Source organism: Colossoma macropomum, unplaced genomic scaffold (assembly GCF_904425465.1).
Source record: "Colossoma macropomum unplaced genomic scaffold, Colossoma_macropomum, whole genome shotgun sequence".
NCBI lineage: Eukaryota > Metazoa > Chordata > Actinopteri > Characiformes > Serrasalmidae > Colossoma > Colossoma macropomum.
The window spans coordinates 2,231,734-2,253,169 of record NW_023494795.1 but is presented as its reverse complement, the minus strand read 5'-3'; the positions used below and the strand labels follow the sequence as shown (position 1 = coordinate 2,253,169).

The 21,436-nt window shown below is 40.0% G+C and overlaps 1 protein-coding gene across 1 annotated transcript in view; it reads left to right on the top strand.

Moving 5' to 3' along the window:
* Positions 1-21,131, top strand: part of coq8aa (coenzyme Q8A, genome duplicate a) — a 51,261-nt gene extending 30,130 nt beyond the window's left edge. The window contains exons 6-15 of the mRNA XM_036581188.1: positions 1,595-1,720; positions 7,132-7,217; positions 7,314-7,454; positions 7,620-7,701; positions 11,862-11,955; positions 15,763-15,904; positions 16,931-17,038; positions 18,754-18,819; positions 19,536-19,622; positions 19,704-21,131. Coding sequence (XP_036437081.1) covers positions 1,595-1,720; positions 7,132-7,217; positions 7,314-7,454; positions 7,620-7,701; positions 11,862-11,955; positions 15,763-15,904; positions 16,931-17,038; positions 18,754-18,819; positions 19,536-19,622; positions 19,704-19,997 — 1,226 coding nt within the window. The 3' untranslated portion in view covers positions 19,998-21,131. The remainder of the gene's footprint in view (positions 1-1,594; positions 1,721-7,131; positions 7,218-7,313; positions 7,455-7,619; positions 7,702-11,861; positions 11,956-15,762; positions 15,905-16,930; positions 17,039-18,753; positions 18,820-19,535; positions 19,623-19,703) is intronic.
* The last annotated feature ends 305 nt before the right edge of the window (positions 21,132-21,436 follow it).

The following is a 21,436-nucleotide window of genomic DNA, read 5'->3' as shown; positions in this document are numbered from 1 at the left end:
TCACCACCACTGTAAAGAAACCAGAGTTGGAACCATTTTACATCAAATCACTCTAAATTACTTGTTTGTCACTAATTAATTTATGCAGAATTGTTGAAAAATTGGTGGAATTCTCTTTTAAAGTGCTATTATTTGGTTCAGTTCTCAGTAAAAGAAACAGCTGTTTTTTTTTTTTCCCCAGATACATCAAACAAATGGGCTTCTTCCTGCCTTGAGTAATCTTACCATCTTTCCCAAATCATGTGGCTTAATATTCTCTCAAGCCACATTGAAAGCATGGTTTTAAATGAATACACTTGAATGAACAGTAATACATTCAGTAGCCTTTCACCGTAAACAGTGACTTTTCATTTTGAATCAGCATAACGTTGAGAAGGTTTCAGTTTTACAGTGGGCTGTGATCTAAATTTGTGAAGTCTACTGGACTAATCTGAGGGCTGAATGGCCTCTGAGTCTGGCTGGACGCAGAAGAGCCCGTCAGCTGAAGCCTGTAATGAGATCACAGAGTTAGATGCCACATGTGTGGGTTAATGAGAGACTTTAGCAACACACACGAGTAGCCAGACACGCGCACACAAACTCTGTCTGTTTTTATAGTGGATCACCTTGGATTCCCTGGTTCAAAGTGTTTGTTTACCTGGTAACAAAAGCCAGACATACTATAAATATGATACATATGCATGGCAGATTATCAGGTTTGCTATTTTGATGTTCAATTACTAAATTCAGTTTGACCTGCATTAAACTGAAAACATTATCACCCACCCCATCCCCACACACACACACAATATTGGATCTTGTACTTTATGAACTTTATTGTAAATATTTGCTCATTCCGAATATGATGCCTGCAGCATGTTCCAAAAAAGTTTGGACAGGAGCTTGTTTACCACTGTCTACCACTTTTCATGCCATGTGGTGTGAATGATCCATCATAGAGCCATGACTGTTGTGCAGTGCCATCTGAAGGGTCAAAGGTCACAGGGATTTAGTTGTAGTTTTTGGCCTTTGTTTTTATGCACATAGATTTTTCTGGATTCCCTGGATCTGTGGAGAGGGAAATACCTAAAATCCTTGTGTATTGGCTAGATGGCGAGCCGTGACCCATCCTTGCTCTTTGAAAACCAGGCCTTTCCAGGATGCTTTTATACCCAAGCATGAGTAATCTGCCCCATGCAAGTTGTTGTTAAGCAAAATAGCCACAAAAGAAAACTTATTTTTCATATTTAACACTTTTACCATCAACATTATGTATTAAATCTCAGAAGACACGTGAAGGTTCGCTGGTGCTTTTGGTGTTTTTTCTCCGTTGAAGAAACAAAGGGGCTTCTTTCTGCCTTGAGTAATCTTTCCATCTTTCCTAAATCATGTGGCTTAATATTCTGTCATGCCTGTACATAAGCATGATTACATCATCTCTTTTAAAATGTTTTCTGAATATTTAACAATGTTCGTAGTATTAATGAATTAGTATGCGGGTTAAAGCGTATTTACAAATCGCTGCTTTCTGTTTTTACCGTTTTTTGAATTGAGTTTGTATTTACACATTGTAACTGTGTGGTCCTGCTTTGAAGTAACCCTTCTGTTCTTCCAGGAGATAAGAAAGCCGTCCTAGACTCCAGCCCCTTCTTGTCCGAAGCCAACGCGGAACGCATCGTCAGGACGCTGTGCAAAGTGCGTGGCGCAGCCCTCAAACTAGGCCAGATGCTCAGCATTCAGGGTAAGTCAACATGTTCTAAACATTAGGCTTTATAATATGACCACAGCATCTGACCTTGTGATGGCCCCAACCAGTAGGCCTGCTGTCTGGCCGGCTTTATGGCCACTGCCTGCTTACGCTGTCATGGAAGCCGTAAGTCAAGCTCATTCTTGCGGCTACGTTGCGCTCTGTTAATGGTCAACTCCACTTAGTGTCACAGGCTAGTTGTGTCATTGTCAGTGAAAGATGTTACTGGCACTCACATTTGGATAGGAAGTTGGGGGGGGTGGGTTGCGGGGGGGTGTTGGTTACGTTATGGATTAAAATAAAGTTCTAGAACAAGTTCGAGTTACAAGTCTGGATTTCTTTGTTTCTGACGTCGAGTGTGCCAACCATACGCAAGTGGGCTGTATTTTTCCAGTGGGCACAACCTAAACCTTGTCCTAGGCTGAAGGGCAAAAGGCCTTTTATCATAACTAATTATCCTTTATAGTGTTTAATCTACTAGTGACGTTGCGTTTGAATGTTTTCAGGGGGTCGGCTTTTTTGCATTTGAAACATAATTGCTGAACATGGTGTTTTAATTACCCTGCATTGCTAATGTGATTTTAAACTTACATCATTGATTTTAATCCGATACCAAAAAAAAAGATACAGTGCAAAGATAGTGTTGTTTTGGGTTAATGTGTCTTTTAAGGTCGGCAGAAATGCTGTTCTGTGATGTATTTCTGAATGAAACACAATATCAGGAAGGGTCTCTGAGCTTCTTGCTGAGCGATTTCGCTCAATTATTGGTTGAAGTTATTTTGATTATTTAACTATTTTAATTTAATTTCTAATTTGATTCTTAATTTAATGATTTTCTCTTTTAAATGTATTGTTTTAATGTCGTTTTAATTATGTTTGTGTTGTTTTTAATTGTTTTTCTGTTTGTGCTTACTTTACTTTTTTTTTAAACTCTGACTCTGAATTTTCTCATTTGTAAAACACTTTACATGACAACAGTGTTTGAAAATAAGCTTGGCTTGCCTTGGTCAGTTGGATAGGCATTGGACAATGGGCCGCTAAGCCTAGACTTACAGTTCAATAACTACATCAGAGCAGCTCATAGCCGCGCACACTTTGTCTGATTCTTTTCACATGGGGCAGTTTTGTGTGTTTATATCCCTCTGAGTCAGCATAAAAGTTTTGGCAGACTTCTTCCTGCTTGATCTTCATCGAACTTTACTTGGTCGTCTCTCTGATCCTGCCCTCAAAAACAGTTTTGCTCCAAGCTGCAGCTGCGTAAGGCCGGCAAAAATACGCTGGCCAGCTGCAGAGGTCAAGAGCCTCGCTGTCCATGAAACTTGACCCAACGTTTCACTTCACATTTGCCGATTTGGCCGTGGCCTTCAGTTCGTGAAATGTGGGTTATTTCAAATAGACATGTGAAGCATTTCATTCATTCATGCATGTGTAGCCACGTTTACATGCAGCCTAATAATCCATTAATAAGCCGACTAATAGATCAATCAGAATAGAATACGTGTAAACACCTCAGTCAGAATAGTTTAGTCTGACTGAGGCCATTCAGGAAACAGTTTCTATCCAACTGAACGAGGTGTGTAATCCTGTAAATAATCTGTTAAATAGAAGAATAATATCTGTGTAAACGTCTGTATCTGATTACATTCCCTATCGGAAAGTTTAAGTCCGTTCTGATCATGTTCGTCACGTCATAGTGAGAGTTTATACCGTTCAACATGGCGGAGCAGAAACTGGTCTGCAGAGGAGACGAAGTTTATGCTCTGATCTTTAAAAGACGGCGGTGGGACGGACGTCCAGCTTATGTGTCTCAGAACACGACGTCTTCCTCTCGGCCTTCTTTAATAAGGACATGTGAAGGACGTTTTCCTGAGTCTGACATCATTTTAAAGGAATTAAAAACACAAGCGCTGCTCACTGCTGCTCATCTCACTCTGACTGGACTCGTTAAGCTGACATGATGCTGGTTGCCATGGTAACGTCTATGCATGTGTGTAATTTTGGATCTGATTACTTGTAGCGCCGTACTGATAATACGGTAATTAAATATGGAAACTTTCCAAATCTACCACGACGAGAAGACATGAGTGTCGTCAGTGTCGTCATAACCTTCTGAGGAATTACATTTCAATGTTGTGACAATGTAGAAAAGCACCAAGCAGACGACGCTGTGGGCACCAAAACAGTCACAGCGTAACTGTGTTTGCAGGGCCTTTAGGAATAAAACCTGATGGTTTTGCTTCCTAACGGAAATTGGCTTGATGGTTGCAGTCAGAGACCATTAGGAAACGTTCAAATGTATGTGGAATTAGTCCCAAAACACCTGACGATCACCTGACTAAACAATCATAATCCTTTACACTGTGATATCAACCCATCAGGAAAAGCAGAAGACCATTAGTGGCTACTGAAAACCACCAGGAACCAACAGACACGAGTTATGGATGAAAAATAGATTAAGTGATGTCGCTAAGCAGTAGCAGCCAAAAGTTACCGTGCCGTTGGGCCGATTCTGCCGTTGTGGCAGAGGGTGCATGTGCACGTGACGTCGCTGGGGCTGAGAGTGCATCTGGCTGAAGGTGCATGTCTGCAGCCAGACTCTGTTGATCAGATTGGCAAAAATCTTTGCATGTAAACACAGACAGTGAGACACAAAGCGGCTGTCTCGTCCGTCGCCCACACCTAAATGCATCTCCCTATTAATGGACATCATTTTAGAAGACATTTCTGTAAAGCCTTCATTCACCACCGTCATGTGTTGCTGTTATCCTGACAGAATGAATGGTAGACTTGCTAGTGCTTGATAATGTCAGGTTCAGGTTCAGGTTAGGGCGACAAAGGAATGGTACAAATCGATGGCCTGCTCCTGGCATTGTCCTGCGAAGCTGTCAGTCGCATTACAGCCCTAGCATGGGCCAAGTTTAAAATAAGCCAGCCACCATGCAGAAACGTCTGACCTTTTGCTTTGAAGTGCTGTGAAGCTGCTTGTTGCCCACAGTCGGCACGGTTTGCTTTTAATAAACAAACAGCTAGGAGAAGCTAATGTAAACTGTTTATGGCTGTGGTTAAAAAGAGGAGAGAGATATGAAGTTGTCCTGCATGGTTCAAGCAGAGGCAGCGGGCCAAAGTGCTTAACAGCAAAGATTAATTCTTAAACAGATCAAATGGAGGCAGATATCTGTCCCTTGATATGAGGCTCATGTTTATTTTACCTTTAAGGTAAACCAGAGTAAAATCAGTAGCGCCGTATGAAGTCTGTGGATGGATGGATGGATTTAACCCGTTTATCCATGACTTTAAACTGAAACCCATGTATGATCAGCGTGTTGTCAGTCCAGTGTTTTAATCATTTTATGAACTCTTGGCAGCTGATTGTGGTGTGAGTTTGCGGTGTTCTGATGTGGTATGCGCTGTTTATCTCTCCTCACACCCTCCCACTATCCTTCACTCCTCCCTCTCATCCCTTCTCTTGGTGGCTCTTGGCAAAACTCTCAGTGCTTAGCAGTATAAATCTGGCCTAACTGTCGTTTCTCTTACAGCCTTTACAGCCCCATTAGCATGCACAGGCACTACCAGCACAGGACACAAGCTTTACCAGAAGTATATATATATATATATATATATATATATATATATATATATATATATATATATATATATATATATATATATATATATATATATATACACACACACCCCGATCAGGCATAACATCATGAACACTTACTATATAGGTGCACTTTGTAGTTCTACAGTTACAGACTGTAGTCCATCTGATACTTTGTTAGCCCCCTTTTACCCTGTTCTTCAGTGGTCAGGACCCCCATGGACCCTCACAGAGCAGGTACTATTTGGGTGGTGGATCATTCTCAGCACTGCAGTAACACTGATGTGTTGGTGGTGGTGTGTTAGTGTGTGTTGCGCTGGTGCGAGTGGATCAGACACAGCAGTACAAAGTGCACCTATATAGTAAGTGGAGCTGATAAAATGGACAGTGAGCGTAGAAACAAGGAGGTGGTCTTATGTTATGTTATGTTATGTTATGTTATGTTATGTTATGCCTGATAGGTGTGTGTGTATATATATAATGTGTATGTGTGTGTTCTGCCCGCGTGTTTTGTATGAATTCAGAGTGCACAGCTTATGTACCGTCTACATGGGAAAAACATGAAACGTGTTTCTTTTCCTTGTGTTTATGTATTTGTGGGAGGTTTACTTCAAATATGAGAGGTAAAGATGTTGCGAATGTTGCTGAGTGTTGCAGTTTTGTGTGGAATTTTCTTCACCTCTGAAAACCAGACATTAATTAGCAGATGGTCTCAAAAGTGTTCTAACAATGTCAGCAGTCATAGTGACTGAATGGACAGTGCTGAAAAATATTTAACAACAAAATAAGCTAGAATATTTCCACTCTCAGGGTAGATGTACGTACATGAGAAGGGGCAGAAAAATGTACTTTGATTCCATCACCGTGTGCATGTGCAATCCATGTTATTGGTTGCCAGATTGTGTTTTTTGGAGCTGGAGTGGAATCACGCTCTTCTAGAATGTTTTGATGGTTAAGAATTTAACACCTCTCTCTCTGGCTTTGTTCACACAGCAGGTAAAAGTGGCCCAAATCCAGTCTTTTTCTTAATTTGTGGCACAGATGAATATCTGTGTGTCTGTGTGAACAGATAAACACACTAAATCTCACATTTTTGTCTCTCATTGTTTGCCTCTGGATGATCCACATGAAGCGCTGTTCATTTGCGCATGTGGGTCAGTTTAGGAGCTGATCTGTGCAGACTGATGTCTCAAGTAGGTCATATTTAAAAGATATTGTGAACAGCCTAACAACAAAAAAATCTGATTTAGTAAACGTCAGATTTGAGCCACGTTTACCTGCTGTGTGAACATAGTCTTTGTCACTGAGCTGCATTTTTGTCCCGAGCTTGTTGATGGTTCCATTATTTCACTTTACCGTTTAAATGCTGTTCCTCACAAGCATAATAAACTGTAAACAGCAATTTCTCGTACATACATTGCACCTGATTGGTGTTTATTACAGTTGTTAACTTTCAGAGTCTGTTTTTTACATTGCAACAAACAATATGAATTGGGTGGGTTGATTTGGAGCAAATGCATAATAGAAAGCAAAGTTTCTAGAATAGGAAGATTTAGAAATAACATTTCCTGCTTTTTTTTTTTTTGCTTAGAAAAAAGACAATTAAATTGTTTATTGACATTTTATATGATTATAGTCTGAAATTTCATGATCGCAACAGGCCTAACCTATATCAACGTATATTTTTAACGTGCACACACAGCTTTGATATGCCACAAAACTTGCATAGAAAGGATATTAGCATTGCTTGTAGCCATTGTACCTTTCAGAATGTGACTGTTTTTCTCTCTTTCCTCCTCAGACGACGCCTTCATCAACCCTCAGCTAGCTAAGATTTTTGAGCGGGTTCGTCAGAGCGCCGACTTCATGCCCATCAAACAGATGACGGTACAGACTGACCGAACACGATAAAATAAACCTTTTGGACGTTCTGCTAAGCATGCAGAAGACCACCAACACGTATGTTCATCTCTCCATCCACAGAAAGCTTTGAACAACGACCTGGGCCCCAACTGGAGGGACAAACTGGAGATGTTTGAGGAGAGGCCTTTTGCTGCTGCCTCCATTGGCCAGGTGCATTTGGCCAGGATGAAGGATGGTCGAGAAGTTGCCATGAAGATACAGGTAAGGCTAAAGAATGACATGAAAGAAGAAAAGGTAGCTCTTATCCAACTGAAGATGGCACGCTGAAACTGATCTTCATTATGCTGAACACAGAGGAAGCGTAATCATCACTGTTTCATCTCTAACGCGTATGCCTTAATCAGTAATCTGCTCCGTTTGTTTTAGTACCCTGGAGTTGCACAGAGTATCAACAGTGATGTAAACAACCTGATGGCTGTCCTTAGTATGAGCAATGCCCTGCCTGAAGGTGAGATTTATTGTTTTATTGTTTACACGTGTCTATTTGTATGGTTTATTATGGCAATTATATCCAGAGAATGGCCCTTTACTCTGGCTACTTACTGATCTGTGTTTAAGGACAACTTGACACCATTTCCTCACTCTGCCCTAAATCCCTTTATTCTTCTTTATTCTTCTATTTAGTGAATAGAATTGTGTTAAAAAAAATATAAGTTACTGGGTACAACATTATTTTCATCTTGAGATAGACGCACTTATCAAATGAACTAAATCAAATCAAATCGCCTGTCACATCATATTTACACAGGTGTGAAGGTGAGTGAAAATCTTAGGTGTGTAGCCCCCTTGTAGAACTTAAATACAAACAATATAAGAAAGGAAAAAAAGGAGATATTATGTAATATATATTATACACACACACACACATTAGACTCAGCACTGACCACCACGTGTTGAGAATGATCCACCACTCAAATAGTACCTGCTCTGTGAGGGTCCATGGGGGTCCTGACCACTGAAGAACAGGGTAAAAGGGGGCTAACAAAGTATCAGAGAAACAGATGGACTACAGTCTATATATATATATATATATATATATATTAGGGGTGGGAATCTTTAGGCACCTCACGATTCGATTCAATTACGATTCAGAGGCTGCGATGCGATTATAAAACGATTATCGATGCATCTTTTTTCTCTATACATGATTTCTATCTTCCTACTGTCTGAGGACTTGGTAGTTTTAAAGCAAAGTATTTGTAATGATCCAGAATGTAAATGCATTACGGATCATTACAAATACTTTGCTTTAATTATCTAAAATATCTTTTATTAATAAATCAAATGGAAGTGATGCGGCAAGTGAACTAGAAGGCTCTCAGTCAGAGACGCTGCTGCCACTCATCTGCGATAAAATGCGCTGTTGCCCTGAAATAAGATCCAGTGGCAATGGGTGTCCAGACAGCGCGTTACAGCCACCCTTTTGGTCTCGTTGTAGAGAGTTGGGGGTGGGGGGGGGGTATTTTCGAGACTGGACGCTGAATCTTGGCTCCAAAGTGTGCAGCATAGCGCGAAAGCCCTGGTTCTCAACGACTGAGAACAGACAGCAGACAGCAGGTCACACAGCCCCGAGGTCTGGCCTCGCCAGTAGCGAACGAAAAAACAGATTCAGACGAACATTTGGAGACTTATTCGCATTTATAAGCAGCGCGGTTGGTTAAATCTGCTGAGAGACTGTCTTTCTCAAAAACGTTGCGAAAATGAACTCGCTTCTCTTTCGAATTTTCCTGTTCCACCTTAAATGGTGCAGCAGTTACATTCGGCGCCTAAGGCAGAATTTAAGGTGGAATGGGAAAATTAGAACGAGAAGCTGGCGAATGAGAAGCGACTTCAGCCTCGTAAAACAGCCGGACGCTGAGACATTTTACAAGAATCTCTTCTAGTTTTGGAGAAAGGTTTTCTGGCGGAGATGGGAGGAAAGCGGCTAAAGCTAAAGCTTAAAGCAGAGCGGAGTAAATCTGCGCTCTCGTTTATATTTTTAGCCCATACTAGGACATTAATACACACTGAGACATACTGGGCATTAAATGTTGTGGCTCCCAAGGTGGTTTAACTTCGTTGAAAGGCAAAATGTCTCTCCTTATCGTTTGTGTTGTGACTCCGGACCTGACCTGGCTTTAACGCAGAGGGAGCCGGTCAGATTTCTCACTCATCCAGTAGTGTTTTTGTTATGTGCCCCACAGACTGTCCGGGCGCTGCACTTTCCCACTTGCAGTTTCGCCTTTTGCGTTCCGTCAACATTACGTTATAAATTAAATATTTAGAAAATCGATTTTTGACGTTGAATGAATGGATTCAGAATCGTTCACGTCCGCATCGCGATGCATCTAAGAATCGAGTTTTTCCCGCACCCGTAATATATATATATATATATATATATATATATATATGTCTGGACACATCCTGAACAAAAATGTCATTAATGGTGAGCAATAGAGCAGGAAATCTATAAGGAAGTATCCATATCAGACCTTCCATTTATCAATCTCACAATAAAATGTTGTACATCTTTCTGCAAAGCTGTCATATCTCAATTTATTTTAAAATATTGTTTTGAAGCCTTGCTTTTATCCTCAGATCATAAGAATATCATATGTGTGAGTATAGTGCAGTAAACAAATGCACTTACTTCAATATGTAGTGAACTTAAAATACAGTATCTGTTTACTGTCCATCTGTTGCCCTGACCAGTGTACCCTCTCTCTCTTCGTCTACAGTTGTCAGCGTGTTTATTAATACAAGGTCATTCGCGGATTCACAGGTTGCAACTAAAGATAGAACGTTTTGTACATTTGGGCTGAGGCTGCTCGGCGAAGAACATGTTGTCTCCGGCCGATGATGTTGACTGAGTCAGTTGGAAACTTGTATGTACATCTGTGATCCAAGAAGCTGGCCTGAAATCAGAGACTTCAGGGCCACAGGGAGTTCAGCTCGCGTGTGAACAGATAGAGCTGGGTCATTGTGCTGTGTCACTGTGTGGAGGCCTCGTTCTCACCATACAAAATCAGTCTGTTTCAGAGATTCAGCTGTTGGAGATTCTGCTAAACCCACGAAATAGTGTTCAGGGCCAGAACTGCAGCTCTGATGAGCTCGTGGGTCACTGTGGCCCATCAGTCCATTATTTTTGTTTTTTTTTTTTAAATTATGGTTATTGATTTGATTGAATTATTGTTTAAATTCATTTGTTTATTTATTTAAATGAACCATTTCCCTTTATTACTGCATCGTGTGAAGATATATCTATAACGAGTGGTATTTTTTCCTGCAACTTTTCACAATCTGTTTATTGTTGTCAGACTTATTTTTTAGGTAATATATATATTTATCGCAAAATTTAGTGTTTTATCTCATTCCCGCAACACGTTGACAGCCATTGAGGTTTGTTTTTCTTGTTACTGGTGCCACAGAACATTTTGTTGTTTTGATTCACAAGAGATCAAAACTTAAAGGTAATATCAGCCAGTTTATTTTAAATTAACAAGGCAAAATAAAATAAAAAATAAAAAAAAAATAAAATGGTAATGAGAAACACATCTGTGGACACGTTGCGGTAATATAAATTACGGTAAAATGCGGAAAAAAAAACCTTTAAAATAGAAAAGTTCTTTGCTGTACCAAATTGAGCTCCAGCTGATCTGCTAAAAGATACTGATGTTCTTTATCTGCATGAGGCTTATGACACAAATATGTGTGGCCATGTTTTGAGGCATGACACCTGTGCGTACTTGACATATCTGTGAGACATGAGGGTGTAACGATACACCGATTTCACTGTATTTACGCTGTTTATGCACCACAATACAGTACATTTTCACACAGAAGTGGGGGGGGTTCTTTTTTTTGCTTATATTTTGTCCAGTTGGCAAAACAAGACCTGTGTAACCAACAAAAACAAGTAATTTTTAGAAGTTTGAATTGCATCACACTGTGTCGTGGTATCGGGACTAGAATGTTGGCTTGTGACATTTTAAAGCCCAGCTTTTGATTCAAATATTGTACTTGTATAATGTTTATACACTCTGTAAATACTCTATAAATAATAAACTGAAAATCAACATCAGTAGTTTATTAACAATAGGCACATTTTTAGCCACGGCCACATTTTCACTGTATTGAGAAATGTAGTGAATCAAGAAATTAAGTATATTGTATAGAACACCCTACTAATGGGGCACATGGTCACCTAGGCTTATATTGGGGCATATAAAGCTGAAACAGGGATTTGCCCCTAATTTGAGAGTGATGTGTAAAAATTCTCCTTAATTTCCGTTTTCCTGAAGTTCAGCTGTAATATTCATCTGTTGTAGACTTCTTCCCTGTTGACAGGAGTATATATGTCTACGGGTTTAATGTTAATGAGAGAAATTGGTAGACATACTCGTACAGTTTGAATTATTAATTTACATCTGTTATTATTATTAATTAATAATGTAATATTGATCCAGACACACCTATTTAACTCTGTCTAAGCTTTTAAAACGTTTTTAGATGCAAGATTATGTGAAGTTTAATCCTAAGTAATCATGATCAACAGTTTTAAAGTTTCCCATGTCTGCATCGACTGATGTCTCGTCTCCTCTGTTTGCCTGTTGTCGTTTGTCTGATCAGGTCTGTTTCCAGAGCACTTGATAGACGTGATGCGGCGCGAGTTGGCTCTGGAGTGCGACTATATAAGGGAAGCCAAGTGCGCTCGCAAATTCAAGTAAGTTAACCACCAGGAAAACCTTTGTCCTCTGCTAAATTTTAGCATTTCCACATGGCATGAATCATTTCCCTCATTTCTCAACTTCTCTAATCAAGTGGGTGCCATCTGTTGACCTTTGCCCTACTCTTTAACTGGCAAATGGCTACACTCGGCCGGCTTTTCCTTGACTGCCTGGTGTCATACTCAGTTAATCTGAGGCATGCTTCATGGCATTGTGTCCTCCCAGGAACATTTGCACATGGTATAAATAAACATTAGAGTATTCAGAATGATTGTGCTCTTCTGGAATGGTAACCCTCCGTGGCTTCACAGCTCAGGACTAAGAATAACGCCTCCTGGCTTTCGGGTCTGGCGTCAGGTTTCGATGACCTGACGTGAAGGAACTGTGTCTGTTAGCTGCCAGATCGTAAATATAGATAAACTTGAACTAACACACAGTGACAACAAGGCTACCAAATGCCAACCCCCCAACCCACCCTCTGTTCAGGCCCCTGCTGCAGGCCCGTGTCTTTGATGACACAGAAAGGGAATGATTTGATTTACATCCAAGGAAAGGAGTGAATGGAATACAGTTACATCCAAGTCCTAATGGGAAGAGAGAGCATGCATGAAAGACGACCCCTCACCCCACCTTCAGCTTCATGATTCCGGGCTGACCAAGGCCTGAGCTGGCATAGCCAGTGTAGGCCAAAGATAAAACAGAGGCCCTGTGAAGTGTTTCTTTCTTGGCGACGTAGCATGTTCCACTCTTCAACTGGAATTTAATGTTCTCAGGTTTAAAGCCCCAGGGAACCTAAATGAGTGATGGCTTCCTAATTAGGTTAATATTGGTCTGGTTGGTGCACACAAGGTACATATCACCGTTGTCGGAACAAAACCTGTTGACGTTTTTGACACAATCTGAAAGTGCCTGTAAATTTCGTGGTTAATGGACCAAAATAAATGGCCCAAAATTACTTGGGGAAAAAATCAGGTTCCATTGACTTACATTAAAAGTGTTTTTTCCTTCTCCTGTAAAGTTACCATTTTGGAGGTGTGAGGTTTTGTTCCGACAGCAGCAAAATGCAAAACAGACCCTATGAATTAGCTGAGTGTGTATTTCTCCCCTCTCAGTGTAAATTGGCCGTTGTGTGAACTTCGGTCCCACCCATCACAAGGCTGGTGTCACTTTGTCCAACAGCTTTTATCACAACAAAACACTCCTGCTTGAAAAGACTTGACTACTCGACTATCTTCAAGTCTGCACAAACTAGCGAGTGAAAGTCTGAACGTACACATAATGGAGCAAATCCATAAGCAAATATGGAAATGAGCAGGTGTTTTTAGGCGTGTAGTTTCTTTTTTTATTATTATATTAGAAAACCTCTCTCTGGTGCAGAACGTCTGTCTGATCTCAAACTCAGCACTGATACATTCATACCTGGAGTTGAACCATCCTGATTCTCCTCTTGTGCCGTTTTATAAAGTTCTGCTTTGTGCATCCGGAGGGATGTCCGTTTAACTCTATTGGTATAGAGGTGGAAAAACTGATTCTTAGATGCCTCACAGTTCTCTTGAAATATTCTGAATCAGTTCACAAAATGTCAGCATCCGATGTTTATGTAGGCTCTGCATTTCCTCTACTGTAAAAGAAACTCTTGTGCACCCAGAGGTCCAAAACCATAGTAAACATGACCCTCCATAAGGCCACACCTCAGCTGACAGGCTAATCCTGTAATCTTCAAAGTTAGGCTTTAAGTTTAAGCATTTACTGAAACTGTAGCATGGATATTAAAAAATATATATGTGTGTGTGTGTGTGTGTGTGTGTGTGTGTGTGTGTGTGTGTGTGTGTGTGTGTATATATATATATATATATATATATATATACTTGACTGTTAGTAACTTCAGATGTTCACATTTAGGCTAGAACTGCTAAAACTAGTATTAAAACTAATCAAGGTCGGTCAAGGCATAGCAGCATTAGACTGGTGCCAACATAACATTGAACATCTAATAAATAGCAGTCAGTAATACTGTAGCAGTGTTATTTGGATAAAAATGCTTCTCATAAAGATATTTCTACATTAAACGCTGCTAAATATGCGCATGATTATATGGCATATTTATTAATTTGCTTTTGAAATGAGTGAAACATTACATGCTTTACCTTGTTTATCTGTTGTACTGTGTTACCTGGCAGTGCTTCTCAATTCTAATCCTTTTTTCCCAACATTTTTGCTGAAGAATTAAACACTATGCTGTCAGAATAAGTGACATAAATAACAAAACAATCATATAAAATGTAGTTTTTTTTTTTTGTTTTGTTTTGTGTTTTTGTTTTTTTTTGTTTTTTAATTTGCCTTTACTAGACTTTTTTTAAGTTTAAATGTAAACAGCTGTCTGATCAGGAAATACAGCTGGATTTAAAGCTTGTTTGTCCTTCTTTCAAACTTTGATGGATGTTCAAAATAACCCTAAAGTTTGATGCAGCAGAGCATTTAATATTTTACACTTTATTCCCTTAGTCTTTGAAGTACAAGTCCATGAGATGCCTACAGAGTTCCATGCCACAGTCCAGGAGAAACCCTCAGTTTGCTAACAGACAGCATAGTATATGTAGGCTACATATTGATTTATTATCATTATTATTATTATTATTATTATTTTTATTATGTGTTGCGGTATTCGGTGTGGTATATTTTTTTATCGTGATATTTTAGTGTACAGTGCTGCTTGAAAGTTTTTAAACCCTTTAGCATTATGCAAACGTCTGTGTAGGTTTGCCCTAAAACGAGGTCAGATCTTCGTTTGAGACATAACAAAAGATGAAGAGAACCCAATAAAACAAATAACCTAAGCAGATTTATGTTTTTTTTTTAATTAATTTATTGAGCAATGTGATCAAACATATATTTATGTGAACCTCTAGAATTATCAGTTTGGTATTTGAGCTGAGCATCAACGTCTGGCCTTTACACACACATTTGTCAGTGCATGCCATGTCACAGTTAAAGGAGATTTCTGAGGACCTCAGAAAAACAGTGGTCAATGCTTTTTAGGCTGAAAGAGGTTCCAGAACAATATCTGAAGAGTTTGGACAGAATATTCAACACCTTATGTTTACTAGAGTGTGGTCATCCAACAAAATCGACTCCAAGTGTAAGGCATATAATAATCTGGGAGATCACAAAGAACCCCAGGGTAACGCCTAAGGATCTGTAGGCCTCTCTTACACTGGCTAATGACTGTGTTGATGTGTCCACCATCAGACAAACACTGGACGAGAATAGTATGTATGGAATGATAGCATAGAGGAAGCCTCTGCTCTCCAGGAAGAACCCTGCTGCCTGTGTAAAGCTTCCTAAGAACACCAGAAGAGTACTGAAATAATGTGGACAAAGAAGACGAAAGATCTTTATGGCCTAAATGAGAAATGTAATGTTATGGTTGGCAGAAACAAACACTGCATCCTAGCGCAAGAACCTCGTCCTAACCGTGAAACATGGTGATGGTGATGGCAGTATCATTATTTGGGGCTGTTTTGCTGCTTTTGGACAAGGACAGTTTGCCATCGTTTAAAAAAGGTAGTGTTTGTGTCGGCACTGGATTATTCTAATTTCTCTCTGCTGTAACCAACTGTACTTTTTTACAGTAGCAAAATCCTTCTAGGGTCAGAGATTCCCAAGCCTTGTTAAACAAACCACGTTTTCCAACCATCTGCTTTTCAATGAGTCAGCACCTTGCATCAGCGCCGGGGCAGCGCTGCGCGTGCAGTGTGGCACGGGCCTTTTCCCCACTGACTGTAAGCTGTGTTTTTTGGCAGGGAGCTTCTGAAAGGCCACCCTTTCTTCTACGTGCCTGACGTGATTGATGAGCTGAGCAGCAGGCACGTCCTCACAACCGAGCTGGTCTCCGGCTTCCCCCTGGACAAGGCCGAAAGCCTCACTCAGGATCTTAAAAACGAGGTTGGTCCAGTGCGATTCTGCTCAAAACGATGGTTAAAAATGTGAATATGTAATATAAAAACTAGTTGTGGAAGTTATTACGACTTTTTAATGCATATTTAATATTGATGGACGTCATTTTGTGGTTGAGAATCCTTAACCTAAAAACAAAAAATGAGGATTTAGATCACTCAGACATTGAAAATGGACAGTGTGACACACAGGAAGAATTTGTATTGCACTTTATTCATAGCATCAGCTTCCTGTTCCGTCACTCTTAGTAAAAGGGTTCTGTGTAGTACGGTTCTTTGACTAGCAATAATGGGAAAAGTACTTGAACTACTTTTCTTTTAAGGGTAAACTGTGTCTGTTTGACTTTTTTTTATTAAATAAACAAACATTAATTAAATAAATAAACACAGGAAAAAAAGGTACTCAATGGTCACTGTGGTGGTCACATGTCAGGTCACTGGGTTGAGGGTACCTTTAGTTAGGGAACATAGTTGTACCTTGTTGTTGTTGTTGTTGTTTTGTTGTTGTTGTTGCTGTATGGGTTGTTTTTTCCTGACAGTGTCCATTAAAATCCTTTATCCAGCTAAATGTAGCTAATCACCAGTAATGAGCATTAACTGCTTGGCACAGACGGCTTTGAGCCTTTCAAAACAATACATCGTTGCTGGATTGAAAGAAAATGTGACATCATGTATCTTAAAGTTATTAGAGTTTTTGTCTTTCATGTGAATAAAGACAGTCAGTTACATCAATTTCACGTTCAAATAACACCGATAACTGTATGAAACCCCCACCTACAGCTTTGTCTTCTATCATTTGTATTTAAATACAACTCACTCAGTTCAGAAACATGGATATCGTCACGTTTATGCCACCCACTACGCTTCCAGTGCCCTCCAGCTTGCCTGGTAGAGTTTTTTCAGTGCAGTGTCGCCACCTGGTGGTTTCATTTGTTAGTGAAGGCAATGCCCCAGAAGCTGTTTATCGTTGCAGCAGCAGCTTATAAATATTTTTCTCAAACTTGTTTTCCATCAGATCTGTGAGAACATCCTGACTCTGTGCTTAAGAGAGCTCTTTGAGTTTCGCTTCATGCAGACAGACCCCAACTGGTCCAACTTCTTCTACGACCCCCAAACCCACAAGGTAAGGAAGCCGAGGGCCGATTCTTCCCGTGTTCTGTAGTCAGTTAAGTTTAAAACCTACACACGTTTAAAATGAAGTGTTACTCAAAAGCACATAAGACAGGAGACAGAAAATAAGCAGGAATAAATATATGAGGATAATTATAATACAATAATACAACACTGGAACAGAAAAATCAACACACTGCAGATAAAAGCCTTAAAGGAGAATTCCACCAATTTATCAGATCTTATTCAGTTCAATCGTGATGTTAACGAAGTCGTTCAGAGTGGTTTGATGTAAAGAAATTACTGACTCTGATTTCTTTGATGGTGGTGGATAACAGGAGTGATGTCTACAGTACAAATATAGCCATTTCATTTACTATCCAAAATAATCAGTGCACCTATGTGTGTCTTCTGACTTTTTATATGTGGTGTTAATAACAGTAAAATAGTGGTAAATCTGGAAGGGGAAAAGATAAGTATTCATTGTTTTGCTGTACTACGCACCGTATGTACCTCTTACCACAGAGGTCATCTTGACTATTGTTAAACTATATTTAAGACATCAGGAAACACATTTGCAACTATTTCATGTGATAATGTACGGTAAGGGAGCGTTTAGAGCCAGATGAGTTTCTCTGGAGCGAAGCGTTTCACATCAGACCACTCTGAATGACTCGGTTCACATCTTAAAGACTTGCAGACATTTTTGACAAATTGATGGAATTCCACTTTACCAAAGATGCGCATAACAATTTTAAACATGCACTTTGTTAGTTGCTGTTATTCATTATTACACATGGTTTAATATTTATTACCTATACAGTATTACTTTTATATAGTGCTTTCGTGTGTCAGCTAAACTAGTCACTGTGGTCCGACTCTATAGACCGTTGTAGTCGTGTCGTCATTCTGTAGTCGGCGCTCTTATGCCCATATTAGGAACTCCGGGTCTGAGCTCCGTTTCTCCATGGCCAGAATGAACAGGGTTTTGTCCTGTGAACATGCTTCTCTCGAATACCACTGGATGACGAGGACTACAGAATGACGCACGACTGCAGTGGCCTATAGCTGCATTCCAAAGCCGAGGCTGCAGCCGAGGTAGTGCGGGTCCTCGGTAGGACTGTCCTGTGAAGACTCCTCCTTAGTAGCCTACTGGTCACCCAAATGGAACAGTCCTAATGAGACTGCGTGGTGACGCCACCAGAGTGGCGCCAAACTGGTGAGAGAAAATGCAGCCGCTGCATTGAGTTTGATGCTTTTTCATTTCTTCATGGAAAAGGAGGAGATGATCTTATGTAGTACGATAAACTACATATATACAAATACTTCTAAATAAAATACGATATATGGATGAATAATTGAATTAATCAGTCATTTTACACTTTATAAGGTAACGAAGACGAATTCAAGGACATGAACAAGCTCTGATATGACGGCTTCATTTTCCGCTATTTTCGTGGTGCTCCCTTTATATCGCTCGTGCGCAGAGAACTGTGGGTAACCGATTGTGGGGAGGTTACATCTGATGCATCCTTCAAATCACTCAGAATGTGGGCTGCATTTCTAGGCCGCTTACGAAGGATCCTTCGCTTTGGAACGGCCTGCTGTGATGTAGCGGCCGAGAAATGCAGCCTAGACTTTGGAACTCAGCTCATATTTAAGATAAGATAATCCTTTATTAGTCCCACTGTGGGGAAATTCTCATAGTGTTTCATCTTCAATCTGTAGGTTGCATTGTTGGACTTTGGCGCAACACGAGGCTTTGATGAGAGTTTCACAGATCTTTATATAGAGGTAAGCATGGATGGATTCACCGTGAATCATTTCTATTCAAATGCAGAATTAATTAACTGCTGATTTAGTGGTTGTGAATTATTATTGGTTGTGCATTCAGACAGAGAGAGCAGTACAATAGCATTCAAAAGTTTAGAAGTAATGTTTTTTTAATAATCTAACATTTTATTTTCTGAATTTATGCATTATATATTTTAATAATAACAGTAATGACAATATAAAACCAATTTGGTTGCAAATAAATGCACAGCTTTCAAATAATTACTAGAACTCTAGGAAGCTGAAAAAATAATTAAAAATTAAGAAAGGTATTAGATGAACAGCACTGTAAATGAGTCTAAATGACCAAAACATCTATATCCAGTAAGTTGCGATATAATTATTATTCTGATTTCAGCAAGTTTCAAGGCAAATAACCTTACAAACAAATATGTAAACAGAATTACTGTACATTATCATTTCATACATTCTTGTTCACAGAACTTTTGAAACATTAAACAAAATATCTAAAAAATACCTTTTTGCCGATAGTTTGTAATATTTAAAGAAACATTGTTTTATAGAACACAAAATAATTGTTTATGTGGTCAGTGATTCCAAAGTTTGGAGCGACAGTGTAGCTGGATGTACTTTATTGATCCCTGAGTGTTTTGGGTGCAGCACTAAATGTAAATACACATTATTAAAAATTTAATACAAGTTGTTTGTTGTAACAGATCATCAAGGCAGCGGCCGATGGAAACAGAGAGGCAGTGTTGAAGCGCTCTATAGAGATGAAGTTCCTCACAGGTTATGAAACCAAGGTAAGAACCCACCCCTTACCACATTTCTGAGCGACATCAGGTGCTGTACACACGTCTGACCTGGTCAATCCTCTGCTGTAGACTATGGAGAACGCCCATGTGGACGCGGTGATGATCCTGGGCGAGGCTTTCGCCTCGGGAGAGCCCTTCGACTTCGGCGCTCAGAGCACCACCGAGCGCATCCACAACCTAATCCCGGTGATGCTGAAGCAGCGGCTGACTCCGCCTCCCGAGGAGACCTACTCTCTGCATCGCAAGATGGGCGGCTCGTTCCTCATCTGCTCGCGTCTCAACGCCAAGCTGTGCTGCAAGAACATGTTCCAGCAGGCTTACAGCAACTACTGGAACGAACGGCAGAAGTCGCCGAGCCAGTGATCGACATCCATCGTCTGGCCGGTAGCGACGCAGCTTGTCGGGAGTAGGGCGGGGCAGAAACCCAGGCTTCTTGTGACTCGGCTCAAGAATGTAAAAACAACAGCACTTTCTTCCCGACCCCTACCTGCCCAAGCCGAAATCATAAACTTGACGTTTTTGGTTTGGTTTCGCTTTACGGGGTACATTATCCATTGATCGTGTGGCTTTTATGCTTTCGACAGCATTTGTCAGGTTGTCCTTCAGGTGGAGGCAGTGAGGCTGTATAACGTGCCAGGGAAACTAACCATCTTAGCTCTTTGCTCCTCGTGATGGGGATGTTTTGCTGAACGGGAGGAAATAAAATATGTTGATAAGAGTTTAGCTGCAAACTTGATAACACTGCCAGCAGGCCACGCTTGCAGCTTGTTGGATCACTTTTGACTTGTAGTTTAGCTACAGAACGTTTCGTTTGAATAAGTATGTTTTTTTTTTTTGTGTGTTTCACATATGATAACCGCACAAAAATGTAGGCTCATCCAGGCCTAAGTTGTATAAAGGGAGAAATTTGTGTAGAATATTACCGCCAATCCCTTTTTAGGTGTTTCTTCACCATCGTTTGAGAGATGCTTGTGTCAGCACAGATTTGGCCAAGCCAGAAAGTCTATTTTTGTACCCTTGAGGAACTGCAGAGGGCCAGCTTTCCATAACTTTCCATACATTTGTCTATATATGTGTAATAAAACTACTCGGCCGTGGACAGTGAAGTCACCAAAACCCTGAGACAGTGTTGGTGGAATGGTGACCACGTTGTCCAGCATTATTAGATCTATATTGCAGAATTTGCATGCATTAACTGAAAACACCATCACTAAAAAAAAAAAAAACCTGCTCCTAATTTCTGTTCTGTCTATTTTCATTTTTAAGTCCTGGTACATTTTGGAACAGCAGATTATTATTAGCAATGGCAACTTTTATGATGTGTGAATGTATGTGTGATTAAACATGTGCCTATAGTAATTCTAGGAGTCCTAGAACAGAGCATTAATCAGTCTTGCAACAACCTAATATCAGAACTTTTTGGGGGAGACAGTTTTTAATATTCCTATCAAAGTTATTACCAAAAGCTGTGATGATCCTGGAAATAAACTTTTTTTGATAAGACGCTTATGCATTAACGATCATGTGGTGTGTTTTATTTTATTATTTTATTGTTATGCAGTTACACAAATGACAGGCACACCAACCTTCAGCGGCAGCAGCTGCAGAGATGGTGATTAAACATGGTTATTACAGGGCTTTCAGTGAGTAATAACACTGTAATTGCACTTGGTGCATAATTGCACTGCAGAAACGTAAACAAGGATTCAACCTCACTAATTTGGAATCATTAACTGGCAGACAAGTTTAATCATTAGTCTTCCATCATCATCAACACCACTTCAGTCATTAATATGCACACT